Source organism: Bos taurus, chromosome 19, assembly GCF_002263795.3.
Source record: "Bos taurus isolate L1 Dominette 01449 registration number 42190680 breed Hereford chromosome 19, ARS-UCD2.0, whole genome shotgun sequence".
Lineage (NCBI taxonomy): Eukaryota > Metazoa > Chordata > Mammalia > Artiodactyla > Bovidae > Bos > Bos taurus.
The window spans coordinates 14,913,661-14,935,745 of NC_037346.1; the positions used below are offsets into that span (position 1 = coordinate 14,913,661).

Consider the following 22,085-nt stretch of genomic DNA (forward strand, 5'->3'; position numbering starts at 1 on the left):
TTGCATAATTATGAATTATAACAACTGTGTGGGAATTCCCTGGCGGTCCAGTGGTTAGGACTCTGTGCTTTCACTGCCAAGGACCCAGGTTCAAATCCTGGTCAAGGAACTAAGACCCCACAAGTCACAGGAGAAAAAAAAAAAACAACTATGGAAATCTAGAGCTTCCGGGGACTATCTCACCACATGGAAAGAGCTTGCCAGAAATTAAGCCCAACCCGGAGGAAATAAAAATCAAGATGTGGGGGGTGAGAGACAGAAAAACACCCTCACACAGAAAAAAAAGAATATGGATGACAATATTTGAACCCTAGTTCTAACAATGTCAACTCTTTCCCTGCATTGATAAAGTATATGAACCAATGAATTTTTTTTTCACTTGAAGTGCTTTGAGTTGATCTTATTTATATTCATCACATCCATCTTGCTTAGAAGATTTCCCCGAACAAATTGCAAAAGTCATGTCAGACTACTGAACATCAGCTGTATTTCCATCATAGTTAAGTGAAAGGAATGCGCACGCGTCTGGGACGGGCACTGCTGCTGAAACATGCATTTCCAGGCAGCCGCAGTCAAACAGCAGGGGAAACAGGATATAAAAACCAGACAGATCAGCATCCAGGTACACCAGCACTAAACTTTATAGTCACACTACTTTACATATTTAAAGTAGGACCTGTTAGCTCCTACTTCACCACACAATCTATTTTCCAAAATGTAAAGAACTCCAGCCCATTATCCCGGCCTTTGGAATGGGTACAGAAAGAATTATCCAACCTGTCTTCCTAATCACAGATGAAAATTATTCTAGGAATTTCTGCAACTTGACAGATGTTAAGGAGCAAGAGAGCTAATGAAATATGCAAACTTTCCTAGAACAAAAGGCAAGATGTACAACTCAGGGGACTATCCACAGTCCTTCTTTTACATGGACACCTCATCGTGGTTGCAATGATCCCTAATGGAACTGACACCCCAAGAGTTCTCAGTTCGGAACTCTGCACAGTTACAGGAGCAGCCCCAGTCTCCCTCTGGGCCCCTGTCTAAGCCACTGGTTTAATGAAGCCATAATCCATGCATTTGATGAGACATTCCCGAGCTGTCTGAACCACTGCTGCCCGCTTCTCGTCCGGCTCTTGCTTGCCCACCACCGTCAGGATCTCCAGCAGCTCACTCTCCACCAGCTTCTTAGCCAACTCAGCATCAGCCGCCAGCAGGTTGTAGGCAATGACCAGGCCCCGGTGTTGAACTGACAGCCGGTCATGCAAGCAAAGCCGCTGTAGAATCTCCAACCACTGAGTTGTCTGGAGGCAGGAAGGAAGATAAAGACAGATTGGAGGAATCAGTGGAGGGGACAGAGAAAGGAGATTCTGGACAAGATAAACAGAAGGTGTTGGCCAAGCCCAGATTCTGGCCTCTGAAAGGGCAAGTGCATATCTGATTATCTCTGTGGACTCAGCATATGCCCAGCTGAGCCTCTTGGAACTAGCTGGATGATGCCCATCTCCTTACCAGGGCAGGAGTTGGAGAATTAGAAGAGATTTGAAATAATCCAGTCCTTCTCATTTTGTAAGTGGAGCGACTGAGGTTCAGGGAGAGGAAGCAACTTAGCTACAGTCACACATCTGGAAATAGTACAGAATAAACATCCACCCATCCACTTAATTTTTAAGCATCATGAGAAGCAGAGGGACAGGCCTGCTGCCCGCCTGAGTGGAATGGGGATGGAGGGTGCTCAGAAAGGAGGTTCTAACTCTGGGCACATGCATAACGCCTGCTTCTGCCAACCGATGTGCCCTGAGAAACGCTGCTTTAGCACAGCAGCCTGTGGTCCCCAGGCTGGAAGCACCCCGCCTCTGACCTACTCAGTCAGAATTATCCTGGGGAAAGTTTTTTAACCAGCCCTCCAGATGACCCTTACACACCTTACAGCTTTGAGAAACTTGCCTTATGGAAAGGGCTGAAGGCCAGGGACCAAGCAGGATGAGCTATATCCAGGAAAGAGACCCTCCCCTGGTGCCAGGAGAGTATAAACCTCCATGGAACTTAGAAAACACACACACACATACACACCCCCACCTTGAGCTGGTTATCTAAAAGAGCTTGCCTTTTATTCTTTATATATATATATATATATATTTAAATTACAGGATAATTACTTAACAATATTGTGATGGTTTTTGACACACAGCAACATGAATTGGTCATAGGTATTCATATGTCCCTTCCCTGTTGAATCTCCTTCCTGACTCCTCCCCCATCCCACCCCTCTAGGTTGTCACAGAGCACCGAAGAGCCTGCCTTTAAAGCAGACTTGCTTTAATACATTTGAATTGAGATGTTTACCTTTTCACCATCGGTGAATATGATGCCCACAAACTTCAGTTTGGTGAAATAAGGAAAGTTTCATTCTGCACCCCTTTGTTTGTGGCTATGTCCATATCACTCTCATTACACCTGCTGAAACGGCCACAGTCCCACAAAGGGTCTGGCCATCATGCGCTCTTAAGAGACTCTAACAGCCTCTTTGCCAAACTGTGAGCTCCTATGGTACCCCATCCTCATCCCCACTTCTCTTGAGGAGCTTAGGGGCTCCATGGCAGGAGTTAATGCTGTTATTATTATTATTATTGCCTAATGAGTTATGAGCACCAGCAAAGTGAGTTCGCACATTTAGGGTGTCCACATAAGGAGTGTAGAGGTTGCAGCATGAGGATTCCCCCCTTGCATTGGTAGGAACAGATACCCAGGGGGCTGGCCTCCCCCGCAGAGGATCATACAGGGCAGTGTGGTCTGGGGCTGGGCCCCAGGGCCTGCTCTCACCACTTCAGTCATCTTGAAGCACAGCTTCTTATGCGCTGCTGTCAGCATGGCCAGGGCCCCCGCAGCCGCGTTCTGCAGCTTGTCGTCATCCTCGCCACAGAGCAGCACCACCAGCTTCAGCCGGTCGTTGCCATCGGCCAGGAACCTCTCCTGTACCTATGGGAGGCAGGTACGCGGCTCAGAGAAAAAGGCCCCCACCTGCCCAGCCTGGAGAGGGAAAGACGCATCTGGAGCCATTTCTCTGACTCAAGATCACTCAGAGCTCTGCTTTGAGCAGCGCACTCATTGACACCTCCTCCAGGAAGTCTCTGACTAGCTAGTCTTCTCTGACTAGCTAGATGAAAAGACTACAGACTCCTCCAGTTTACAGGTTACAGAGAATAAGGAATTCCTTACATAGCATTCGCTGTCACCTCTGTTTGCATTCAGCTCTCCATCCTTGGGGAAAGGGCAGGTACAGACTCCTGAAGGGTGGATGTTGCCTGTGGAGCCCCATCTCTTCCCTTTGGAGAAGACTGGAATGTTTCTCCCACAACAGATGGGCCTTCAGGGTCTGCCATAAAATGCCTTTGCGGTCCCTGAAGGCACAGAGGCTTGGCAAGAGCATCTCTGGGTAGTTGGGTAGTTTACATGGTAGCCAAAACCTGCTGTACCATTTACCAGGTGGGGGATGAGGCATCCCAAGGCCCCCAGAGCCAGGAGAAGAGCCCCCTGCCCCTCTGCTCTGTAGTAAAACCTGGTTGGTTAAGTTTAAGAGCATTTTTGCTGGGTGACGTGTCCTAGAAGTCACCCACACTGCTCAGGTTATAAACCTCTACCTGCGTCTCCCTGAAGCTGGAGCAGTGGTCCTCAGAGGGAAGAGTGCAGTGATGCTCAGTACAGTCCCCTCACGGGGACATGTGTGACAGGGAAGCAGCTGCCCCGGAAGAACCACATGCCCACCTCTTGCACTAACTGCGGCCAGGACCTTGCTCTCATCACAGAACATGAAGGGAAGTGATGTGTCACTTCTAGTCCACCGTGGCAGGGTGCTAGGGGAGTCTCTTCCCTGCTCTGTCTGCCCGTCCCCATCTGAACGGAGGCCACGCCCAAGGGGCAGCGGGGGGACGGTCCTTTCTTTTTTGGATGGAGGCAGGGTGACGACTGAACAAACCTGCACCCCCAAGCCACTGCTTGGAAGCGAGCCACCTGACCCCAACGTGAGCATGAAATGATGTGAAATGAATCAAGATTGCTGGGAGAAATATCAATAACCTCAGCTGTGCAGATGACACCCTTATGGCAGAAAGTGAAGAACTAAAGAGCCTCATGATGAAAGTGAAAGAGGAGAGTGAAAAAGTTGGCTTAAAGCTCAACATTCAGAAAACTAAGATCATGGCATCTGGTCCCATCACTTCATGGGAAATAGATGGGGAAACAGTGGAAACAGTGAAAGACTTTATTTTCTTGGGCTCAAAAATCAGTGCAAATGGTGACTGCAGCCATGAAATTAAAAGATGCTTGCTTCCTGGAAGAAAATCTATGACCAACCTAGACAGCATATTAAAAAGCAGAGACATTACTTTGCCCACAAAGGTCCGTCTATGGTTTTTTATAGTCAAAGCTATGTTTTTTCCCAGTAGTCATGTATGGATGTGAGAGTTGGACTGTGAAGAAAGCTGAGCACTGAAGAATTGATGCTTTTGAACTGTGGTGTTGGAGAAGACTCTTGAGAGTCCCTTGGACTGCAAGGAGATCCAACTAATCCATTCTAAAGGAAATCAGTCCTGAATATTCATTGGAAAGACAGGTACTAAAGCTGAAACTCCGATACTTTGGTCACCTGATGCGAAGAACTGACTCACTGGGAAAGACCCTGATGCTGGGAAAGAAGGCAGGAAGAGAAGGGGACGATAGAGGATGAGATGGTTGGATGGCATCACCAACTCGATGGATATGAGCTTGAGTAAGCCTTGGGAGTTGGTGATGGACAGGGAGGCCTGGCATGCTGCAGTCTGAGGGGTTGCAAAGAGTTGGACACGACTGAGCGGCTGAACTGAACTGAACGGAGAAATGAACCTCTATCCTGTTGGGATACGTCTATCCAGCATTCATGTGGCTGTTTGTTGTGACAGCTGGTCCTCCAGGGGGAGAGCTGCTCCCCCTCCCATCACTCTCCCCTCTGCTGTCTCTGGACACACGCTCTTCTCCCATGTGGCTGCCAGGCCTCCAGTCCAGCCTCAGACCAGCTCCCTGGTGGACCATGGTAGCCTTCTTTTGACTTTAAAAGGTTTTCATGGATCAAATTTTCCTTCTTTAACAGTGAGAACATCTAAGACTTGAATTAAGAATTGAGGGGCGGGACCTCCCTGGCGGCCCAGCAGCTAAGACTGCACTTCCAATGCAGGGGGCACTGGTTCAATCCCTGTTTGGGGAACTAAGATCCCACATGCCACGGGACACAGTCAAAAAAGTTAAGTGGGTCTCACACTTGGACCCAGGAGGGCCACTTGGCCAGACTTTCACATTTACAAAGGGCCTCAGATTTCAACCCTGTTCTTACCTCTAGTGAGGTTCAACCTACCAGCACAGCAGTGCTGTGCCAGGATGGAAAGAAGAGACATTCATTCATCATGTGGTGATGATTTCTCCTAGTACTGGACTGTGAAGCCATTGATGTAGTCTGAATTCATTTTATTTTTACAAATTCTATAATTAATCTGTGGCAAACAGTGTTATAATGCATTGCAGTTTCTATGGAAACAGTGATCTGTCATTAAATGTTATCATTTAACATAACCCAAAATTACTGGCAACTTTTTGCATTTCTTCATTTTTTTATATGAAGCTGCAAATGGTCTAACCTCTCTTGACTTCCAAGAGACCCTGGCCTCGTCTTATGCTATGAGATTATTTAGTAAATAACTTGGGGAACTGGGACTCCCCACCGCCCCCAATCCTGCCCAAGCTTTGGGATCCAAGCTTCAGCTAGGGATAACATCACTTTCCGTATTTCCTTCATCTCCGTTGGGGCCCCTTGGGGAGGGGAGCTGTCATGCAGGCCCCTTTCCACGCCTTGGTCACGCGCATCCTGAGCCCCTCACCTCCTTGTTCACCACATGCAAGCCCCTTTGCACACCTTGATCACGTGCATCCTGAGCCCCTCGCCTCCTTGTTCACCACATGCAAGCCCCTTTGTACACCTTGGTCACGCGCATCCTGAGCCCCTCGCCTCCTTGTTCACCACATGCAGGCCCCTTTGCACACCTTGGTCACGCGCATCCTGAGCCCCATCACCTCCTTGTTCACCACATGCAGGCCCCTTTGCACACCTTGATCACGTGCATCCTGAGCCCCTCGCCTCCTTGTTCACCACATGCAAGCCCCTTTGTACACCTTGGTCATGCGCATCCTGAGCCCCTCGCCTCCTTGTTCACCACATGCAGGCCCCTTTGCACACCTTGGTCACGCGCATCCTGAGCCCCTCGCCTCCTTGTTCACCATGTGCAGGCCCCTTTGCACACCTTGGTCACACGCATCCTGAGCCCCTCGCCTCCTTGTTCACCACATGCAGGCCCCTTTGCACACCTTGGTCACGCGCATCCTGAGCCCCTCTCCTCCTTGTTCACCACATGCAGGCCCCTTTGCACACCTTGGTCACGTGCATCCTGAGCCCCTCGCCTCCTTGTTCACACATGCAGGCCCCTCTCCACGCCTTGGTCATGTGCATCCTGAGCCCCTCACCTCCTTGTTCACCACATGCAGGCCCCTCTCCACGCCTTGGTCACGCGCATCCTGAGCCCCTCACCTCCTTGTTCACCACATGCAGGCCCCTCTCCACACCTGGTCACGTGCATCCTGAGCCCCTCACCTCCTTGTTCACCACCATGTTGCACATGCACTCAGTGGCCGCCTGCCGCAGCTGGTCATGGTTCTCAAACATGTAGTTCTCAATGTCCGGCAAGGCCTTCTCCTTAAAGATCTTCTTTCTAGGGTGTGAGGAGTGGAGGAAGAGAGCCTGCTGAGTCCTCTGTAAAGACCATTTGGGGTTTTAGGCCCCCAGGGGCCATTCCAAGATCCTCAGCCAGCACCGTCTAGATAGTGGTAATCCCACCTCTGGGCTTCCCCGGTTGCTCAGTGGTGAGTAATCTGCCTGCCAGTGCAGGAGATGCAGGTTCGATCCCTGGATTGGGAAGAGCCCCTGGAGAAGGAAATGGCAACCCACTCCAATATTCTTGCCTAGGAAATCTCTTGAACAGAGGAGCCCGGCAGGTTATAGTTCATGGGGTCTCAAAAGAATTGGACACGACTTGGTGGCTAAAACAATACCAACAACAATCCCACCCCCAGGAGGGGTCCCCAGTGACAGAGCACAGCATCCTGGCCATAGCAGTGAGATCTCGGATAAACATGTCACCCAGCTGGCGATCCTCCTATATTATTGCTGGAGAATGTCTTTCTCTCTCCTGCTGGAGATGAAACCATGATGTGAGGTCTGGAGTAACCCTCATGTGATCATGAGAAAGAGGAAAAGTCTGTCTGATAATTAAGACAATATGGACAGAACAGGGGGAGAGAAGTAGATTCTGGGAGAGCCTTATAACCCCTGAATCAAGCTGCCCCTGAGTCTGGATTATCCTAGATGAGTCATTATGACTCCCAATATCCTGAATCATTAAATTCCCATTATGCTGAGACCGACTGGAGTTGAGTTTTCTGCCACTTAAAGAATTTCAGTGCAATTCCACCATCCCCTTGCTTCCAAGGAGGAATACACTTTATCCCACTCCTCATCCACCTGATATCTCTTTTACTACTTCAGAAGGACGTGTTTTTCCAGTCTCCTTTGGCTTTGCACCTTCAACTGGAGTTTTTCCAAGTGTTAACTCACATCTTCCCACACCCATTTCTACCCACGGCCTTCCAGCTAGTTCTCGGAGGCACGCACACACAGTTCCTGGGACATTTCCGACACTTGGCGCGACACCACTCTCCACCCATCCCCTCCATGCCCCCACTCACCGGAGCTTGTCACTCCGCCCAGACAGGTTGGTGAGGCCTAGGAGAGCCTCATAGTTCTGGAGGCCATCCCTCTGTGTGTTCAGGAGACTCACGAGGGGCCGCACCACCTCGTACACCTACGCAGAAGGGGTCGAGGTGCCATCAGATGGAGACCATCTCTGCCAGTCATTTACCAGAGTTTACTAGAGTACTAGAGTTTACTAGAGTCAGGTGCCCGGCTCTGGAATTTCCAATGCACTTGCCTACCCATTGTCTGATTCCACCTCCACAATGATCCTGAGGGGTGGGGTTATTTCCTTTACTTTGCAGCTTTGTTTGTCAGAGCCAGGGCTGGAATCCATGCCCCTCCAACTCATCGCCCTCTTTATAATAGCACCATGCCCCCTCCCAAGCCAGGGGGAGGGTGACAAGGAGAAAGGCCCCTGGGAGCAGACTCCTCCCATCATCTCTGCGCCCCTCACCCCTGGCCACCCACCCGCTCCCCGGGGAAGGCGATGTCTGGGTTGGAGACCGCGGCGATCTTCGCTAGGGCGTGGGCTGCCTTCACCTTGCCCACGTCTGTGCCCTCCAAAGCCAGGGGAATCAGGGCCTGCAAGGAAAGGGCAGAAGCACTCCTTGGTCACATATACAGAGCCTCTCTCCCCAGCCTCCCTGTCCAGCCACTGTCTCTTCCATCAGAAGTTCAAGAAGATTCAGCAACAGAGTCAACTCCTGAGCATCACAGAAAACAGTTAAATTCTTAATCATCGATTCACTCCCCCTGGTCCCCAGCACACACGGAGGTCTCCGCAGGCACTCTCCCCAACCCGTATACATTCGTTTGGCTTTTGGAAAAATCAAGACACTGATGTTTTCCTTTCTACCTAAGTCAAAGCTAATCATGAGAGCAGCCATTCACTGAGCACCTCCCATGAGCCAACACTTTTAAGTGTATTTTCTCTAATCCTGTGACATTCTACAATCTAACTGTGTGGTGTTTTCCCTTGTTTTACAGAGAGGAAACTATGAGTCAGAGAGAGAAGTAATTTGCCCAAAGTTGTGCAGTTAAAAAGGGACAAGCAAGACTCAATGACAAGCCTCCCATAGCAAAGCCCATGGTCTCTATCTGCACTGTTTGCTTCCAGTAGCAAGGAGGATAAATGGGATTCCACAGTAAATCCCATGACACATCACAGACTGAGGCACAGACAACACAGGTTCCTGAATAACCGTACTCCAAGAGGTCGGGCTGGGGCAGGGGCTGCATGATTCTTGGGCCAGGCAAAGATCATGCACACACACATACACACAGATTACACACATGCACAGACATACACACATACACACAGAGACACATACACATACATGTGAGACAGCTCCTCCCCAGTGGAGCACCCTCCTGGATGGCAAGACCCTTATTCCTCTCAATTACCTTACCACCACCTTGAGCCACAATGGTGCCTCGGTCCTTTGGGTTGTCACACAGTGCCAGGAATACCCTGGAGAGCAAGGATACAGGACATGCAGGACATGAGCACGCCCTTCCCAGGCATCAGCAGGCCAACAAGTGAGGCCCAGTAAAACCCTGGGAAGCGCTCCCAGTGTGCACCTGCCCCAGAACTAACCTTGGGAAGATACTTGGGAGTGGCTGGGGAGGAAGAGAGGCCAAAGGCAGCTGCAAAAAGTGGACCCATCCCTACTTAGGGAGATACCAAATGGCTCACTAGGCTTCCCTGGTGGCTCAGATGGTAAAGCGTCTGCTTGCAATGCAGGAGACCCAGGTTCGATCCCAGGGAAGATCCCCTGGAAAACTAAATGGCAAGCCACTCCAGTATTATTGCCAGGAAAATCCCATGGATAAAGGAACCTTTCAAGCTACAGTCCACCACCCAGGAGAAATTCTTCCGCCTGGAGGGACCCCAGAACTCCATGATCTGGCCCTTGCCTTCCTCTCTGGTCTTATCTAGCACCACCCTCCCCTGTGCACTCCATGCTCCAGACACATTCCTGGAGAAGTGTGACCTCATTCATTCCTTCTCCCTCCATCCTCAGGGTCTTTGCATATGCTGTTCCCTCCGCCTGGACCCCTTCCCTGCGCTGCATGTGAGCAGCTTCTTTCTTTCCTCCAGGGTTCCCTTGAGTTGTCACATCTTCCAGAAGGCCTTCCTGGCTGCCCACCTACATACCCTCCCCTCTGGCCAGTGGGCTGCCACTGCTTGTGCTCTGTTTATCCCCATCAGGCACCCACTGTGTTGTAACTGTGAACCTGTCTGTCTCCCCATCAGGCTGTATGGAAACTATGCCTTTCCCCTCTGGCATGTCAGGGTCTGGGAACCAGGTCACCAGGACGGACAGTGACCTCCTTCCTCCCAATGCAAACTTGCACCCGGGAAAGCCCACCCTGACACGTCACTCTTCCGTGTGGATCCCCTCCAGCCTCCTCTCCAGACCCCAGTGGCTCCCTCCCTCATTTACTCCCCTGGCCATCTCTATGTCCCCACCCAGCCTCCTGCCTGCAGGCCCCTCAGACCCCAGCTGCGGGCCACTGCAGCCGCACCTGGCCAGCAGCTCTTTGGTCTGGTCAGTGAGGATGGCATTGTCTGCTTTCACCATGCAGACCAGCGCCGAGGTGACGCCGGCCTTCAGAAGCCGCTTCACTCGCATGTCCACAAAGTCCTTCTTGTCCTGGGAAGATGAAAAGGTGGCAAGGAGATCAATCCTGAAATAAGGAAGATCATCCCAAACACTAGATGACCTGTGTGTTCCTTTTCTTGCAAAAGGCTGGCTTTCCATTAGGCTATGCCTGGGAGCAGAGTGAGAGGGGAGAGAGCAGATAAAACAATGGATTGGATTTTGCCAGAAACCCAGAGCCAGCCTCAGGGTTGAATAGTAAATGGCAACCCACTCCAGTACTCTTGCCTGGAAAATCCCATGGACAGAGGATCCTGGTAGGCTACAGTCCATGGGGTCACAAAGAGTCGGACTGAGACACTTCACTTTTCACAGATAATCCTCAGAGCATCTGAGAAGAGGCTGCTGACAGCTGTGGACAGTCTCTGGTAGCCACATTTGAACTTCACAGTGGCAGAACATATTAGCTATATGCCCTTGCCTGCATGAAATCCTATGCAGCTTAAAAAAATTATTCAGGGACTTCCTTAGTGGTCCAGTGGCTAACAGTCCACCTGCCAATGCAGGGGGCATGAGTTCGATCCCTGGTCCAGGAAGATCCGATACGCTGAAAGGCAGCTAAACCCCTGAGCCGCAACTACCGAGGCCCATTGGCCTAGAGCCTGTGCTTTGCAATAAGAGAAGCCACCGCAATGAGAAATCTGTTCACCACGATGAAGAGTAGCCCTCCGCTCGACACAACTAGAGAAAGCCTTGCACAGCAACAAGACCCAGTGCAGCCAAAAATAAATATTAATTAATTAAAAAAAATTATTCAGTGGGACTTCTAGTGGTTAAGACTCCAAGCTTCCACAGCAGGGGGATTTGGGTTAGACCCCCGCTGAGGAAACTGAGATCCTGCATGCCTAAAGACCTGAAGTATTTTCCCCAAACTGGATACAAGATGATAGATACATTCTGATTGTAACTTTTTTTTTTTTAAAGCACAGGATAAAAAGCCTCTGGTAGTTAATGCAACACACCAAAATCCAGATATCCCAGAAAGTAAAATTTGCATGAATGTTGAAAACATGAAATATAATGAACTGTCTTGTGTCCATGAAATCAACCACATAAATTGCAAAACATTCATCGTGGCTTCCTTTGGTTTCCCAGACTATAAATTGCTGATTCCCCCTCCACGTCTGTGGAACATTTAAACTAAGAAGAACACAAGCGCCCCCTAGTGGGGGAAATTGACCACAATCCTCTTCAATTTATCTGCATGCGTGCGTGCTGTTACTTCAGTCTGTGTCTGACTCTGCAACCCTTTGGGCTAAAACCCTCCAGGCTCCTCTGTCCACCGAATTCTCCAGGCAAGAATACTGGAGTGGGTTGTCATCTCATTCTCCAGGGGATCTTTAAGACCCGGGAATCAAACCCAGGTCTCCTGTGTTACAGGTTCTTATTAACCGTCTGAGCCACCAAGCCTGCACTTTATCTGCATCATCTGTCAAATCCTCCCAGACACACACACACACACACACACACACACACACACACACACCACCCGAATATCACTAACTTTCCGTCCCACCTCTCTGGTGGTCCGGTGTGGACAGCCCTCTCCCGCTCTCAGCCATCCTCATCCCCACCTTGGGGTGCTCCTCAGGCACATGCTGCTTGGAGAACTTGGCCAGCTGCACCAGCTCGGGGATGACCTCCTTGACATCGTAGCTGTTGGTGCAGTTCACCAGGGTGGTGGCCACCGAGTACAGGATGGTCTTGTCGGGGGTCTGGAGACAGAGGTGGTGGATGGTGATGGTGGCGGGGGTGGGGACAGGAAGAAAGGAAACCTGAGAACAAACCACTGCTTCCCAGAGGCTCCCTCGCGTGGCTGGCGAGGCCCAGAGGCAGAGGAACTGGCTCTGCTCGCGTGGGGCGGCAGGAATTTCTCCTGCCCCCCTCAAAAGCACCCAGAGCATGCGTGGACATCCTCTGAGTGTTCCCATTGCTTTGTGCTCCTTTCAAAAGCCCAGTGGGATGGGGTGGGACCTGGACAGCCTTTGATGGAAACGCCCTCCCACACTTCTGCCTTTTGTGGTGAGAAAGAGCCATTGGTGGGGGGCGGGGGGTCCAGCGGTAGCCCAACAGAGGAAGAAAGGCACCTGGGAGGGACTGGGAAGGAGGGAAGGGGCCCAAAAAAGACCTCTTGGTCCCTGAAGACCTCACTCCCGGAAGGGGTTCCAGGGAAAAAAAACTACAGTCATCTCACTCATCCTCCCACTGCCTGGAAGGTATGAGGAGGTGTGAGTCCATTTCACGGTCAGGAAAGATAAGGACCAGACAGAGGGAAATGACCAACCCAGGTTTACACGACGAGAAGGGGCTGGAGTCGGGATGAGGAAGGGAGGATGTCCAATTTCCCAGGCTCAGCAGACAGACCGTGGGCCTGAATCCAGCAGATCCCAGGGCCAGAGGTCAGGGCCACACTTGCCTTGGCCAGCTCGAACATGGCCTGCAGGGCAGGGATGTCCTGAACAAAGTCGTCCTTCACGTCGGCGTCCAGCGTGAGGTAGGCCAGGCCCTCCACTGCCCATTTCCGGGTCCGGGTGTCTATGGATGCATTGCACAGCCACCTGGGGGAGGGGAAGCTCTGGGGAAGGGTCCCGAGGCTCGGGCAATAGTGAAGCGATCCAGGGGAGCAGGCAGGTGGGCGGCTTTTCAGGATCTGGCGTCCGCTAGGGCACATCCCTGAGAGGAGATGGTGGGCTTAGGGGAAAACCCTTACTTGCGACACTGTTTGGCCAGCTTTTCTGTTGAGCCTTCAGCAAACTGCCTGAGAGCGTAATCTGTGCCGCCCGCCGAGCCAAGTTTACAGAGTCCCTGGGGAGGAGGGGAGGATTGTAGGATTAGAGACACCAGGCTTGGGGACCAGGCCCTGCTCAAACACGTCCCTGAGGCTGGAATATTCTGCCCCCTTGCTTTGCCTGGATCAACCTCTCTGCATCCTACAGAACTCTGGTCAGGTGTCACCTCTCCCAAGATGCCTTCCCTGAGGCTTCCAGGTTAGGGTGGATGCCCACAAAGCTGGAGGCTTTTACTCTACTTCTTGCCCCTTGCCCACTATTTTGTCCCCGTAGGTGCTTCGTGTCGTGTCGTTTTGAAAAATCAGCTAGGATAATACTAGTGTTAGTCGCTCAGTGTTGTCCGACTCTTTGCAACCCCATGAACTATAGTCCACCAGGCTCCTCTGTCCATGGAATTCTCCAGGCAAGAATACTGGAGTGTGTAGCCATTCCCTACTCCAGGAGATATTCCTGACCTAGGGATTGAACCTGGGGCTCCTGCCTTGCAGGTAGATTCTTTACCATCTGAACCACCAGGGAAGCTCAAATACTAACACAACTGAAACCTCATGGCACATGAGGATAAAACTTACGGCACAAAACCTGGCCATGAAATCACTTTGGAGGGGGAAGATTCAGATGTGCAGATTTTTACCCAGGAAAAACTGGACTCTTGCTGGGGGCGGGGGAGGGGGAGTCTGTCTTCCATAAGAGAAAACTCACAATGGTAGAAGCTAAAATCAGTTTAAAAAAAAAAAAACAAAACTGATATAAACCAAAAAAGAAAAACAGATCAATGACTCAAATCTTCACTGTAATTGTTGACAAGAAAAAGGTCAATGAAAGTGATTTTTATACAATGAAAATGGTAAAAAATGCAATAGGTTTAACTGTGCTATGTAGAAACCAAGTAAGGAAACTAACTGAGTTTTTGGAGTCTGCACTGAAAGTACTTGCTGGACAAAGGCTCATCAGCGTTTGAGTTGTTCAAAGGCGTCGAGCAGGGACTTGTTGGATTCAATGGTTAAGACTCTGCTCCCAATGCAGAGGGCATTTGATCCTTTTTGGGGAACTAAGATCCTGCAAACCCCATGGTTAAAAAAAAAAAATTAAGGAGACAGTCATTATGTAGCATGGTCTCCCATCCTGAATCCACATTCTCACAGTCTTCTGCTTATCACCCTGCTCTGCAGAGGCCTGTGGGTGGCTTGGTTTCCTCAAAGACAGGGGCCACATCCCATTCATTCTGGCATCCCTGGTACCTGGCGCAGTGTCTGGTACCCAGCCCACTCACCACCAGTGCGCGGATCTTGATCTTCTCGTTTTTGGTGGTCTTGTAGATCTCTTTGAGCAGTGACACACCGTTGGTGATGATGAAGGTGGCACGGCTGAGCTTGGTGGAGGCGTGGATGAGGGCCTCCACGGCCACCAGCTGGTCCGTCTCACGCTCCGAGCCGCACAGAGCCACCATCATCTCCATCACACCTTTCAGTCCCAGCAGCTGATTGCCCAGGTCAAAGGGGCCCTGCAGGATCCCCGACACCGTCTGGATGGCAATCACATTCTTGTCCATGTCCTGGGGGTCAAACGTGCCCCTAAAACAGAAGGCCAGTGTGGTCAGAGGAGTGGGAGATTTGGGGGCAGACAGATTTGGTTGTGCATCCTAAATCCACAACCCATATGCTGTGTGGCCTAAGGCAAGTCACTGAACCTCTCTGAGCCTCAGCTTTTGATCTGGAAACTGACGATAACACTACTGCTTCTCAGAGTTATGATGAGGATAGATGACATAATGGATGTGCCAGGCGTTGTCTTCCTCCAGAATCCCACCCAGATGAGGACTGACACTCAGGACATTTGTTAGGGTGAGATCTCGGGATCAACACCTGTTGGGAAAGGGAAGAAATCAGGACTGGATGGAAGGAGGTGCTGGACTGTGATGCAGTCATGACAAAGCCTCAGCCTGCAAAGAGTTCCAGAGCTGAGAAACCATTCAAAGTTGTTCCAAGTTGGAGTGAGGGACGAACCACTGGATGCTGGCTGCCCTGGGAAGGTGAATAGCTATCCTTAGCTGAACCAAGTCCCCAGAGAGAGGTGACAGGTGAGACCTGTCAGCCAACAGGCTTCCCGGAAGCCGGGATGTCTGCTGGGACAGGACAGCAGCCACCACAGCACAACAGGGCTACCACGGTGCCCGGCACACCACCTGCCTCCCCGATGCGGCTGAATCATGACGCCACCTGGCCCAGTCGCTCCCCTGTCTGGCCCTAGTCTTTCCCCCGTTGAGTTAGGGCGATGGGTTGGACTAGAAGGGCTGGAAGGTTCTGTCTTGCTTTCAAAATCCACTATCATCTACTCTACAGGAAGATCTCTGTCTGGGGACACCCGATCCTTCCGAGATCCGCCCAGGTTTGTTCGTTGTGGGGGATCAGGGCAGACGTGCACAGTGTAAAAGCGGAGGGATATAAGCGAAAGGAGAACATGGCGCAAGAGTCAGACACCTGAGCTCCGGTCCCACTTCTGCCTCTGGCTGGGTGAGTGGGTGAGTCCATCTTGGGGAGAGGGGCTGGCTTTGGGAGCTCCAAGAGCCCATGCAGCCCAGACAATCCGTGCCCTGTGCTTCATCTTCCTGCTCGGTGCTGGGGAATCCAGAACCTTTCCTGATTGTGGCTCCTGTGCCACAACTAGAGCTGGTACTCTGGAGCCTGAGAGCCGCAACTACTGAAGCCCTTGCGCCTAGAGCCTGTGCCCCGCAACGAGAAGCCCAGGCATCACAGCTAGAGAGTAGCCCCCACCTGCCGGAACTAGAGAAAGCCCGCACGCAGCACCGAAGACCCAGCGAAGCTATAAACAAATTATTTAAAAAAAAATAATAATGAGTTGAGGTCTGCCCTTTAAACCAATGCCAGCTGGTATCTGAACCTCCACCCAGTCCCTGGCCCCTGACAAAGCAGCCCCTGGGGGTGGGAGGTGGCAGCCTCAGGCTCCACTTGTTGAAGGTGGTGACCCCCGACTCAGTGCCAGGTGACCACAGAGGCAGCATTCACAGGCAAACCTCTATCCAAACTTAACTGGCTGGGAGATAGTTACTGGAACTCAGTTGGGGCCTTCATGAAAAACAAGTTACTTACAAACCCTGAAGCTGAGGTAGAGAAAGACCACTGGAAACCCCTGAGGAGCCTTAAAAGTGACTCAAAGTCGGATCAGGGGAAACTATGGGACTGAGCCAACTTCGCTGGGACCCGAATCCAGGAAGCTGAGAACGTTTTTTACATTTTAAAGTAGTTTTATTATTTCTTTTCATTGTGTTAGAGACCTACATGTTTCATAAAACCTAAACGTACTCTCTGGCCCTTTACAGGAAGTCTGTCAACCCCTGGGATAGAGAAAGGAAAGCAGAGTGAAGGGAGAGTTTCCACCCTCCCAAGACTCCCCTAGTGCTTTTAAAACATGCAGCTTCCTGAGCCACAACCCAGACTACTGAGTCCCAGAAATCTGAACAATTCCCAAGTTTGAGGATTATTGGAGTAAAGGAAAAGAGAAGCCAGCTACCATGAGCAGAGATCCAAACGGGGAGGAACCGTAGCTTCCAACCAAGAGCATGCACCAACATGCCAGCCACATGGGCACAGCGTCTTGGAAAGTCTTCCAGCCCCGGTCCAGCCTTCGGATGACAGTAGCCCAGGACAACATGTGGCTAATTTGTAAGCCCCAAAGCCAGAACCTCCCAGCCGAACCTCTGCCAAATTGCTGTCCTATTGTGAGATAATAAATGATACTTCTTGTTTTTAAGCTGCTAAATTTGACTAATACAGAGCCCGACTGAAATGGAGCAGGACCCTATGTCCTTCCCCACCATGTCTTCAACCTGCCTTTGGTCTGTGGAAAAACTTCAGCTGAACAACAAATTTGATCGGAGAAGTGGGAAAATGCAGACACAAAGGAAAACGGTCAAATGAAACCAAATAATAATAGTTTAGTCATTAAGCTAAGTCAAAGGTTTAGTTTCTCCTTTAGTTTCTCAAGGGTCACAGATAATATTTTCTGAGCCATATCCTGTGAGCTGTCTTAAAGATACTGAAACCCTCGCCAGGTGGAAATAGTCAATTACATGATAACTGGAGTGTGGCCGTGATAAATGCTGCCACAGTTCTGAGAACTGGCCTCAGAGAAATGGGAACAAACTGACCCTAAAGACTAACTGGACTGAAAACAAGCAAGATGATGCTGGTCAGACCACTGATGACCAATTTCAAGGTGACTGCCAGCGCTGACGGTGCCGTTTCTGTGTGTAGAACCCCTCCCTCCATCTATAAAAATTCTTGCCCACTGATTGTCAGCAGGGTGGTGGTGGGGCTGGAGGGGAGGTCAGTCTTTGGACAGGAGCCCACCCTCCCCTCCACCCCCGGGTTGCCGGCCTCTGAAACAAAGCAAGCTTTCCTTCCCACCAGCCTTGCCTCTTTGTTGGCTTTCGAGGGGCCAGCAGCCAGACCCCCGCTCTGTTACACGACGCTCCGGGAAACTCACGTGATGTGCTCCTCGCAGATCTTGCGGAAGTGGTCGCGCTCGGGGTCACAGCGCAGGTCGTCGTAAAGCTTGTTGATGAGGATTGAGGCCAGCATGCGGGTGTTGTCGGTCAAGGGCAGGCAGGACGGCAGATCTGGGACCTGTCCCACCACCTTCAGGATCTTCCTTAGGCCTGCAGGACAGACGGCAGCAAGCGTAAGATGCCGGCCAGGCCCCGTCCTCACAAACGCCCCTCCTCGCCCAGCTCTCTGCAGCCCGCCTTCAGGCAGCACGCGGCTCATCCAGCGCAAAGGGCACTGGGATGCAGCCTAGAGATGCAGGCTCCACACCTACCTCTGCCCCTACCTGAGCCATTCGCCTCCCGTCAAGGGCCTCATTTTCACATTTACACAGTCAAGACTAGTTGAGCTCAGAGGACTCTACATGGCACCACCGACTCAATGGACATGAGTTTGAGTAGGCTCCGGGAGGTGGTGATGGACAGGGAGGCCTGGCGTGCTGCAATCCATGGGGTCGCAAAGAGTTTGACAGGACTGAGCAACTGAACTGACTGACCAGTGCTAACGTTCTGTGGGTTGATGTATAATCGTCCTCAAATACTGTTTTATATTCTCTTTTCCCCATGCTTCAGTTTCTTTTTTTGTAAAATGGGAATGATACTACCTACCTCATAGAGTTTGAGGATTCACCAAGATAATGTACGGAAACATTGGCCTAGTGCTAATCTAGACACATCATGACACCAAATATTTATTAATTATTTAGCAAATAGGATATTTACCATTATGATGATTATCCCTTCTCCTGTTGAAGAATCTTCAAAGGCTTCCTATTACCCCCCAGGCTAATTCAGCCATTACATTTTTGTCGAATAAAAGAATGAATGAGTAAATGGGGTGCTAGCTACCAAAATAAAGGACAACCCTGATGTCAAAAAGCTCAGACTACAATAGAGAAGACAGATGTATAAAGATTACAATAAGGTTATCTTACTGTGTGCCAGGAGCTTTCTACATGCTATCTCATTTAATCCTAACATTGACCCTACTGGTGAGTAGAAATTAATATTGCCATTTTTCAGAGCAGAAAACCAAGACATGGAGAAGTTAAGTAACTTGCTCAAGACCACAAGGCTGGCAAGTGACATAGCAGGGACCCTCTCTGATTTCAAAGACCACGATGTTAACTGTGAGGCTCCACTGCCTCAGGGACGATAGCTTGATTTCAGAGCCAGGTTGCAGTGGAGGCTAGGAGCTGATCAGACCTAGGATGGCACAGGTTAAGGGCGGGGGTGGGGCATTCTAGGTAAACACTGGGAGGCATGATACTCTGGATCAGGGGCGGGGGCATTAAAAGTGCCTGGCAGTAAATTTTGTGCTGTGTATTTTAGCACACAAACACAAAAGCACTGGCAAGACTGAGGAGTCATTGGAAGGGGCCTGAGGAACCAACCCCACCTCCCAGCCTGGCTCTCCAAGGCTTCATGAAATGCAACTGCTCCACGTCCCCAGCCTCATCCCCTAGCTTTCCCTTCAGTCTGCCCTCATCCTGAGCATCTCATTTCTCTTCTGCTAGAACACCCTGGACCTCCCCTTTGTCCGTGTCTGCCCCTCCCTGAACCCAGAAACTCACTTCAGTCTTGACATCCTGGTCACTCCCCTACCCAAGTCCTCCAGCCCAGTTTTCACAACAAAGAATTCCCACATTGCAGCTTTTAACCAGATACCTAGATACTTTAAGTCTACACTATTTTTTACCTAAATGCTATTTATTTCAGTGCCTAGAATAACAGATACTGCTCCTCACCCACTCTATCCCATAAACCGTGTTGTTGGGCCTAGATTCTCGTGCAGAGAGAAGTACATTGTCAATGCCCAGCCTTTGTGATATGTGCAGAGAAGACCAGAACTGGGGTGGGGAGGGAGGGAAGTGTTGAGTGGAGGAGGCTTAAGCACTAGAGTAATATGTTCAAGTCTAAGCACATGAACTTTGCTGAGATCTGTGAAAACCAAACAAGACAAGTGCTGTATCAAAACAGAATAAAGGTCAAGCTGATAAAAGCTGGCTTGAACATTTTAGAAAAGGTATGGTCTAAATGTCATGATACCTGTGGGAGAATTTATCACAGGAGATCATAAAGCCATAAGTATGATTCCTGAACACCTGAAAGTGATTTAGGGCTATCTCCAGGGGTGACGCCCTGGAGCTGACAAATTTAATGGATGTTTTCTGGAGCACTCTTACTGGTCTTTGTATAAAGTACACTGATGCCATTTCTCCCTTCTGGAAGGCCTGCATTTTGCCAGCATGAGACTTCAGAAATGTTACTCCCATTGGTGAAGTTTGGTTTGGTTTTTTGGCACTTGCCACAGGAAACTCTGCCCAGATGTTTTTGACTGTGTTCTGTGTGCGTTCAGGCTCTGAATTCAGAGCCAGGACCGACGCCTTCACTAGCCCACTGGTGGATCCTGACATGCTAATGTCTTTTCCTGGCTTTTCAGTTGGGAATGAAGACCTCTCCCAGACAAGAGCCACACTCCTTCCACCTTCTGCTTGTTGCCTGGTTCCCCAGTGCCCACTGGAAAGGCTGGCGTGAGCCCCAGACCCTCCCACCTCCTCACCGTTATCAACCACGTAGATGGTGCGGGAGTTGTCGTGAATGGCGAGGTCCTTCCTGGGGACGTTCTTATTGAGCAGGTTCAGGGCCTGATCCCTACCCTGGCCAGACACCTTCTTACTGACCAGCATGTCGAGCAGGTGGTTGGTGATCTGCTTCAGGTCCTTCTTGGAGTCTGAGGAAGGAGAGGACAGGTGTGAATGGAGAGGACTAGGATGTCTGACATGTATCGCACCAGGGATGGCTGGGGCTTCTGGAAGGACTCTGGAAATATCGAATCCACTGCTTTCCAGATCCTGGAATTTCCCGGGAGAGTATCATTCCAAAGAAGGGAGGGAGGATTCTAGACAACACCTCGAAGGGTGATCAGAAAGGGTGTGGCAGAGGATGAGATGGTTCAATGGCATCACCAACTCAATGGACATGAATTTGAACAAATTCCAGGAGATAGTGAAGGACAGGGAAGCCTGGCAGGCTGCAGTCCATGGGGTCACAAAGGGTCAGACATGATTTAGCAACTGAATAACAACAACATCCAAGTTGAATTCCAACTTCATTAAATAAATATTTATATGAATGGATAGGAAAAAAAAAAGACTGGAAAGGGACTTCCCAGGTGGTACAGTGGATAGGAATTGGCCTGCCAATGCAGCGGACACAGGTTCGACCCAGACATCTTACTGGGAAGGTCTGGGAAGATCCCACATGCTGAGAGCAACTAAGCCCGTGCACCACAATTATTGAGCCCCCAGTCTAGAGCCCGCGACTCCTAAAGCTCATGTGCCTAGAGCCTGTGCAACGAGGGAAGCCACTGCACCGCAGCGAAGAGCAGCCCCCATGCTCCGCACCAAAAGCCCATGCACAGCCCTGAAGATCCAGCGCAACCAAAAATACAATTAAGAATTTAATAATGTGAAAAATGTGTTTTTAAAAAAGAAAAAAGACTGGAAAATTTCACATAGCAGTGATGATAGTAGTTATCTGGAGGGATGTTTACAGGTCGTTGGTTTTTTTTTTTTTCATTTTACATATTTCTAAAATTTTCCAAGTTTCTCCAATAAGCCTCTGTTACTTTTTAAAATAATTTTATTTACTTATTTTTGGCTGGGCTAGGTGTTCGTTGCTGCATGAGCTTTTCTCTAGTTGTGGTGGATGGGGGCTACTCTGCAGTTGCCAGGTGCAGGCTTTTCTTTGCAGTGGCTTCTCTTGTTGCAGAGCACAGCCTCCAGGATGTAGAGGCTTCAGCTGATGCGGCTCCCAGGCTCTAGAGCACAGACTCAATAGTTGCTCCAAGGCGTGTGGGATCTTCCTGGATCAGGGATCAAACCCACGTCCCTGAACTGGCAGGTGGGATCTTTACCACTGAACCACCAGTTACTTTTTTAAACTTTTTCAAGTTGCAAAACTGAAATTCCCATTAAACAACTCATTTCCTCTTCCCTCCCCGTCTCTGGCAACCATCATGCAACTTTCTGTTTCTATGAGTTTGACTGTTTCAGAAAACACAGGGCATTGCTTGGTGGTCCAGTGGGTAGGACTCTATGCTTCCACTGCAGGGGGCATGGGTTTGATCCCTAGTCAGGAAACTAAGGTCTGCAGCTGGAAGAAAAACGAAGAAAAGAAAAGAAACCTCATATATGTGGCATATACAGTATTTGTGTTTTTGTGACTGGGTTATT

The 22,085-nt window shown here is 50.2% G+C and overlaps 1 protein-coding gene across 1 annotated transcript in view; it reads right to left on the reverse strand.

Moving 5' to 3' along the window:
• Nucleotides 1–623: 623 nt before the first annotated feature.
• UNC45B (unc-45 myosin chaperone B) overlaps nt 624–22,085 on the reverse strand; it is a 32,983-nt gene continuing 11,521 nt past the window's right edge. The window contains exons 8-20 of the mRNA XM_002695630.6: nt 20,411–20,581; nt 17,790–17,961; nt 14,557–14,857; nt 13,205–13,299; nt 12,911–13,052; nt 12,069–12,209; nt 10,361–10,488; nt 9,236–9,302; nt 8,300–8,413; nt 7,825–7,940; nt 6,674–6,791; nt 2,824–2,979; nt 624–1,304 (exon numbers count right to left, since the gene is read on the reverse strand). Of these exons, the coding sequence (XP_002695676.1) occupies nt 1,044–1,304; nt 2,824–2,979; nt 6,674–6,791; nt 7,825–7,940; nt 8,300–8,413; nt 9,236–9,302; nt 10,361–10,488; nt 12,069–12,209; nt 12,911–13,052; nt 13,205–13,299; nt 14,557–14,857; nt 17,790–17,961; nt 20,411–20,581 (1,982 nt within the window). The 3' untranslated portion in view covers nt 624–1,043. The remainder of the gene's footprint in view (nt 1,305–2,823; nt 2,980–6,673; nt 6,792–7,824; nt 7,941–8,299; nt 8,414–9,235; nt 9,303–10,360; nt 10,489–12,068; nt 12,210–12,910; nt 13,053–13,204; nt 13,300–14,556; nt 14,858–17,789; nt 17,962–20,410; nt 20,582–22,085) is intronic.